Source organism: Carlito syrichta, unplaced genomic scaffold (genome assembly GCF_000164805.1).
Source record: "Carlito syrichta isolate Samal-C Ts95f unplaced genomic scaffold, Tarsius_syrichta-2.0.1 Scaffold314292, whole genome shotgun sequence".
In the NCBI taxonomy this organism is placed as follows: domain Eukaryota; kingdom Metazoa; phylum Chordata; class Mammalia; order Primates; family Tarsiidae; genus Carlito; species Carlito syrichta.
Window position 1 is genome coordinate 263488 of NW_007258388.1, and position 7849 is coordinate 271336.

General features: G+C 43.7%; 1 protein-coding gene across 2 annotated transcripts in view; it reads right to left on the reverse strand.

Annotated features, from left to right (window-relative positions):
• Positions 1–424: 424 nt before the first annotated feature.
• PTGFR (prostaglandin F receptor) overlaps positions 425–7849 on the reverse strand; it is a 49117-nt gene continuing 41692 nt past the window's right edge. For both annotated transcript variants that reach the window (XM_008071349.2, XM_008071350.2), the window contains one exon: positions 425–892. In XM_008071349.2, coding sequence (XP_008069540.1) covers positions 590–892 — 303 coding nt within the window. In that variant the 3' untranslated portion in view covers positions 425–589. The remainder of the gene's footprint in view (positions 893–7849) is intronic.

The following is a 7849-nucleotide window of genomic DNA, read 5'->3' on the forward strand; positions in this document are numbered from 1 at the left end:
CCCATTCTCAACAGGCTTCATGAGATCAGGCAATCCATCAGCCAGACCTAGCCCATGCAGAGTCATTAGCATAAAGCCACCATGAATCCCTGGCATCATGGCCATGCATGTATTAATTGAGGCTACATAATGGGCAGTAAAACAGACCAGACCAAAAAATGAGGGTGCTCCATTTCATTGAACCTCATGTATGAGAAACAGCTATGGAGCAGTCATCCCAAAACAGTCATTTCACTGTGCAAATAGTGTTCAGATGTTCTCTGGCAAATAGGCCAAGTAAGTGCATTAGGCCTCAAAAGAATCACTCAGAGCATGAATAACACAGAGAAGCTCAAAATGGCTTTCAGTTTGACCAACCCCGCCCCCCCCCCAGGGCATTACTTCATTGTGTCTACCTCCCGTTGACAAATACAAGTGAAAAATGTACAATCACACTGTTAATGTGACAAATTTCAAAAGCTGAATCTGACAGAAGTCTCCCCCAAACTACATGATGAGGTCTGAATCTTCCAGTTAGGCTATATGTATGTATCTAATGAACCGAAACCTTGCCACACATTTCTTAGTTTTGTCCTAGCCCTACACTGACTTAATGCCCTGTGAAACTAGGTGCTTGCTGATTTATTTTCTCTGCAACTGGTGATTCTGAAATCGCAGCAACCTTCAAGGAATTTTTAATGGAGCTAAGCTCCCAAATATGCAGGCTGATGACATGCACTCCACAACAGCGTCTAGCAAGCTTGTAGAGATTCTTAAGGACAGCTTTCCGTAGAAGAATATACACCCAGGGATCCAAGATTTGATTCCAGGTTGCCATGCGGAGCGCAAAAAGTGTTGTCTCACAGGTTTCAAGAGAATGATTTCCATTTATTCCAATGTTGGCCATTGTCACCTAGAAAAGAGGAAAATCAGTTATGGTTTTTTAACTTCACTAACTGTGCTACCCATGCCATTCATTCCACTTTCCACAAAGTGATATTATTTTGCAAAATACTGCCAAAGAGAAATGAATGACAGAGGACATACCAATGCAGACATTTGAATCCTTACATTCAAATGGACATCAGAACTACAAAAATGATAACTTCAAGTGCAAGTTAAATGAGTACAGATAGAATCACCCAAGGGAGAACAAACACAGGTATCAGTAACTGACCTTCTTGTCCTTCTGGGAATAGTCAATTCAAAACCAACACACATTTGCATATTTCAATGAAAAAACTAAAGTATATTTTAGTGAATAAATTATAGGCAAGCTCACAAATCATTTTACAAAATGAATTTAGAGTATCTATCTGATAGCAATTTGCACATGGTTATGACAGTGCTCTAAAATGTTACTTTTAGAAATCTCTGCTTGGTAACTACAGTGATACCAATGTCTTCAATTTCATATGCCCTTTTCTGCATCTCACTCTAGCCCTAAGTTGGCTAAAACGTTCCAAAAAGCATGCAGTGGAATTTTCTAAGGGTTTTGAGGGAATGAGCGCCTCTCTACACTACCATTGTGACTCAACAATAGCAGTGTATATTTTGGTTTCATGTGTTTATTTCCTGACCACCCATGATTTTATCCATTTTTATTTTAGATTTCGGGGGTACACATGCATGCTTGGTACATGGACATATTGTAGAGAGGTGAGGATTGGGTCTCAGGTGGCCCATTACCCAGGTGGTGAACGTTGTGCTCCATAGGTAACTTCTGAGCCCAGACCCCTTTTCTCTTCCTTCTCCCTTATTGATGTCCCCAGTGTCTATTATTTCCATCTTCATAATCATTTAGCTCACATATGAGTGAGAACGTGTTGTATTTGGTTTTCTGTTCCTGAGTTAGTTCACTTAGGTTAATGCTCCCCAGCTCCATGTTGCTGCAAAGGACAGATTTCATTCTTTTTCATGACTGTGTGGTATTCCGCGGGGCATCACATTTTCTTTATCCAGTCAGTTGTGGGTGGGCACTTAGGTTGATTCTATGATTTTGCTACTGTGAATAGTGCTGCAATGAACATACGAGTACAGGTATATTTTTTATGTATTGATTTCTTTTCCTTCGAGTAGATCCCTAGCCCCCAAAAATAAAAGCTAGGAATGCACCAAACTAAGGAGGTGACAGATCTCTACAAGGAAAACTACAAAACACTGATGAAAGGAATCACAGACAATGCAAACAAATGGAAGAACATCCCGTGTTCATGGAAGAATTGATATGGTTAAAATGGTCACCCAATGATTTTAAAGAGGCCTTTTTGTGAACTCAGTTCATAAACAGTCTCAGCTACATGTTAGGAATAGGCAAATCGCTGGACCCAGCCTTGAATTCTGAACAAACAGCTGCCCACAGACAAATAAAGCGGCTTTGAAAACCTCTTCAATACAAAAAAGAAGAAGAAGAAGAAATAAGTGAACAAGAGGTGAAACTGAAAAATTAAGTTAGGCTTGGACCACTGTGCCACTGGAATTAAAAGAGGATGTAACAATGCCTAAAACGCAAATAAAAAAAGTCTAGACCCATCATCAGAAAGAAGCATCTTAATTTGGCTTGATGATATGAGTGGTTGAAAGAAAAATGTTCCTTCCCAAAACCCTCGTTGACTACACAACAAATTACAAACTCCACAGCTGGCTCCTCGCTGAGGCCTCTGGAGTCTACCTCGACCATCTCATCTCCTCTGCAAATACTCCATGACCTAGCGACCGGGAAGGCCTCACCTGTCCCAAACGCACTAGGCCCCTCTGAGCTTTGGCTCGTCTAACTCCCTTTGTTTTGTTTTGAACTCCCGTCACCACTTTCTCTGCCTGACAAATTCCTACCCATCAGGCCCACCTCCAGGAAACTTTCCCATCTTCACCGATATGAATTAGCAGTCGCTCCCTCCTCTATTCCTATAGCACTCTGTCAAGGCCCAGCTATGTCACTTACTGAGACAGGAGATAACTAGAAAAAGGTTAGGCAGACAGGCAGGTGCGTCCTCTGGTAACAATGTAGCGAGCTCCTGGCAGGCCTCTCAGGCTCAGCATTGGTAAACAACTCCCTGCAAGTCTCTCCAGCTAGAGCTAAGGTACTCACTGCTAGAATTGAAAAGCAACCAATCAGCTCACTATTAGGTCACGACCTTAATACTGGTCAATCAGAACAGCTACAGCTCCCAGCCAGTGCTAGCCAATCAGCTTGGACTTAGGGCTATAAAAGCACCAGGTTTTCTGCCCCAGTTGGGCAACCCTTTGGGGCCACCTCTGCTGTGGGAGCTTTTCTGTCCTCAATAAATCCTTCTTTCTCACTTTCAAGCTGTCTATGTTCCTCATTCTTCCTGGGCATGAGATAAGAACCTCCACCCTGAAGAGCTGCAACCTGAAAAGCTGCAGGAGATCATCGGAGTCGAAAAGCCATGCACCCCAGAGGGCTAGGCTTGCCATGCCACCGAACCGGCAACACTCTCAGGGTTTGGCTTGCCAGCCCATTAGAACCAACACCCTGGGTCTAGGCTTGCCAGCACCCCCCCTCCCCCTCCGACGCAACACTCAGGGCTTGGCTTGCCAGCCCATTAGAGCTGATACTTGTGGGGCTAGGTTCATCAGCCCCTCAATGACCCTCTCTGGGGCTTGGCTAGCTGATCCCTTGAGCTGACACTCTTGAAGCCCAGGCTAACCTGAAAAATTCGCAACATTACGACACGGCATAACAATGACATGTTCATCGGGATCTATATGAGCCTCTTATTGTCCTTTTTATTTCCAATACCAGTACATAGTTGACACTTCGGATGTTCTCAGTAAGTATTGGGCTATTTTTATTCGTTGAGGCTATTCCTGGAAACAGAACTAGTCAGAGAAACATGTGACTATCCATCACAGCAGTCTAGTCTTTTGAGGTTCTAAATGTTTCTAAAAGTTCTAATATAACAGCATCCGCTAGGGAAGATTCCAGGGTGGTTTGTTGACCCTTAAAAGGAACAGGGGTCTTTTGGTCCATGCAGATTCCTTGGGAAACAATTCTTTCCCTCAGGGTTCACTTCCTGGGGAAATAAAGCATCGAACTGAAGGCCTAAGCATTCTGTAGCTAAATAAAATAAAAACAGCATTTCCGTACAATAGTCCCCGGTCAGATACAGATTTTTGTGCCACCGCTCCCAAAATTGTGCAGCAAGATTGAAGGAATACGCACACCTACATGGCCCAGTTCCTCTAAGAAGAAAGCAGGACCCAAACCAAATCGGCAGTTATATTTTTTCTTTTCTAATCAAATACATATTGATGATCTAGTGTGCTCCAGGCAGTGTAGGCACTGAGGATCCAATGGTGAGCAAAGCAAGCGCTATGCCTCCTTGGTGGGATTTGCGATCTGTTTACTATTAATAGATAGTGTTGGTTCAAGGATGAATGAATGTTTCTCTTGCCTCACAAGTATCACATGTATGCATTTCCTATCACTGACTAGGTGTGTTCCCAGGTGTGAGGTGATTGTCCAGACATTGATTCTTTTTCCCCTATACCTGGCTTCTTCCTGCTCCCCCTTAAGGAAAAAGCCTCTGCTCAACGCTGGTCTCTGCGAGATATGCATATTCCCAGGAAAGAGTTATGGGATGCAGGTGATGGAGCAGAGCTGAGAACGATGTGGGCAACCCCCTTACTCACTGTGATCGTAACCATGTAGCAAGTTGAGTAATGAACTTGCTTGACTATAAACTGCCCCCGTTAGGGATTCTTTCTTCGCTGACCGCCTGCCCTGGATACCTCCTGAGCAGATTCTTTCTTCACCCGACCAGCCACCATCGGTGCCTCCTGAGAGTTCTAATAAACCAATGTCTCTCCCTGCTGGACCTCCGCATGACTTCTTTGGAAAAAATTAAGAACCTTACGTGCAAGCCCTCTTAGATTTGGAGTTACAGCATTACGCTGGGGATCTCTTAACCCAGTCAAGGCACTGCTCTGTGTAGATGGGAATGAGCATGTTCAGTGCAATCGCACAGGACAGCCGAGCCTGCTTTAGGAGTGTGCAAATTTAAAATGACCAGTTCTGTGGTACACATTCCTCCTCTCTCCCTTGCAAACGGTATGTGGTCACCAGGCAGAAAAAGACACTGAGTCCTTCTCTGAGGACGCCCAGTGCCCTGGCATCTCAGCGGAACACCAGGACACTGTCCAGGCCCTGGTAATCACTCTCCTCCCCATCTCTTGAAAAGAGTTTGCTCCACAGCCTAGCTTGGGAGAAGCGTTAATCATGTAGTCAGCAATGTAGATGTAGGAAGAGTGTTGCTGCAAAGGAAATATCATCCATATACTACTGATAATAAAGACATGGATAATAATATATTCTTGACAATTCAGGACCACCTACAGATCCAACAAAAGATAAACTATGATCCTTTCACATAATGGAAAACCAGGCAAGTCTTCATATGTTGATAATTCAGTGTTACCTTTTCTTTTCTTTTTCTTTTTTTTTTGAGTTGGAGTCTCTCTCTGTCACCCAGACTGGAGTGCAGTGGCTGCACCCGGCCATCGCAGCCTCGACCTGCTGGGTTCCGGCGATCCTTCCACCTCAGCCTTCCGAGTAGCCGGAATTACAGGCGCATGCTACCACGTCCAGCTGATTTTTTTGATTTATTGTAGAGATGAGGTCTCACCAAGTTGCCCAGGCAGGTCTCGAACCCGCGGGCTCAGGCAATCCACTCACCTCAGCCTCCCAAAGGCACGGGATTACAGGCTGAGCCACTGAGCCCTGCCCAGTGTTAACTTTTCAAAAAGCAAGTCACAAAACTGTACTGATTGTGCGATCTAAATTTTTTGAAGGGAAAAACGTAAGTTTGTGCATAGAAAAAAGGCCGGGATATGTTTCAATGTTTTCATTGGTTAACTCTAGACAGTATAACTACTGAGGATTTTGATTCTTTTCATGTGGTTTATTTTTAATTTACTAATTTTTAGAGAGAGCATGCATTACTTTTATCATTTGTGCTTTTTACCCTCAAGAAATTTGTGGAAATGCACTGTTTTACTAAATTATCGCAACTATTGTGGACTCTTCATGAACATCTATGTGGACGTGAGTAAGGCAGGACTGATACCACAGAATTGCCTGGAAAACTGAAGTCCCGATAGGATTGACAAGCCAGAAGTAATAACAAGCACAAGAAGAACGGAGTATTTCCCTGCGATAGGAAGGCTCTTTTCATCCATTAGGTCAAATAACCCTCACAACAGCCCCAAGCCACATGACAAGAGCGTGTGAGAGCTGGGGTCAGACAACAGCAGTCTGAAGTCACTTTCCCCGAATCCTGGGGTCAGTAATGTCATAAGTTTCAAGGGCGTTCCTCTCTGTCTAGCTCACCCAGAGCTACATTCCAAGCAGTTGTGCACAGATTCTCGTCACACACACAACTTTCCACCCATTTCCAGAGCTACCCGGCACATGAAACTAAAGGAATAGATGTTATTTTCTAAAATCCCTTCCTTTATTTAGACCATGGCATATTACAGCTGTTCATCTTTGTTGGTGATTAGTATCCTGACAGAGAAGTGGACAGGACCAAGTATCTGAATGTTCTGTGGAAAAATCAATTCACCTGGTACCTCTTAGGCACTCAACACTAAGCCAAGAGAAATTATGAGGTCCAGGAAGTGTATAGGAAAGTGAGTCTGTGTTCACTGCCAGGTTCCAAGGAACAAAACAGTTGGGTAATACAATAAAATCTCCATTCACTTGGGCCATGTAAAACAATTATATCAACTGTTAAGGTAACCAGAGTTAATAAATCTGCCAGGCTACTTTCATCATGGGTAACAGAGCCCATGTTTGCTGACGTTTTATTCTGGAAGTCATTCCAATACCCTGTACCCCTTGTCTGTACATCCACTGGCCAGAGTCAGGATTCTGTGGCTGTTTACAATTAAAAAGCAGTGGTGAATTCGAGAATGACACTCCTGTTCCCTAGTGTCTTGATAAACGTAGATCAACCCGGCAGTGAGCAGTTTTCAGTGTCTACGATATCTAGGCATTGTGCTAATTGCTGGTGATACAGAGATGAGTATTTAGAGAAATCTTAACATATGATGCATTTTGCTTGCTTGTCTAGTTTTTACTTCTGTCTGTGACACAAAAATAGAATCTTCATGAAAGCATGTATCTTTGTCTGATTGGTTCTCTACTGTATCCCCAGCACTTGGCATACAGTTGGGCAGCCAATATTTGTTGAATGAATTGAACAAATGAAGTCCCTTTGAGGAGAGACTAGTAAAAAGCAGGTAGTTATAATGTTGTGTGTAGTATAATAAAGACATGTAAAAGGTACCACACACAGATCTATTTACTGGTACACAATCATAGACATAATCACTAAACAGTATACCTGTTGCAAATTTTTCTAGTACATCAAAACTCTGGTTATTTGGACTTTACTAATTTTGAATTTATGGTGATTCTGCTACACCTTGTCTAAATTTCTCCTTGGCACTACTACTATAAAGGAAATGTAAATGGGCCAGGCAAGGTGGCTCACACCTGTAATCCCAGCACTTTGGGAGGTGGAGGCGAGAAAATTGCCTTAGCCCAGCGGTTCAAGATCAGCCTGGGCAACTTAGCAAGACCTCTTCTCTGCAATAAATCAAAACATGAGCTAGTCGTGGTGGCATGCACCTGTACTTCCAGCTACTAGGGAGGCTGAGGAGGAAGATCGCCTAAGCCCAGCAGGTAGAGGCTGTAGAAACCATGAGCATGAGACTCTGACTCAAAAAAAAAAAGAAGACGGGCTCGGTGGCTCAGCCTGTCATCCCGCACCTTTGGGAGGCTGACGTGAGTGGATTGCCTGAGCCCGCAGGTTCGAGACCCGCCTGGGCAGCAAGACCTCATCTC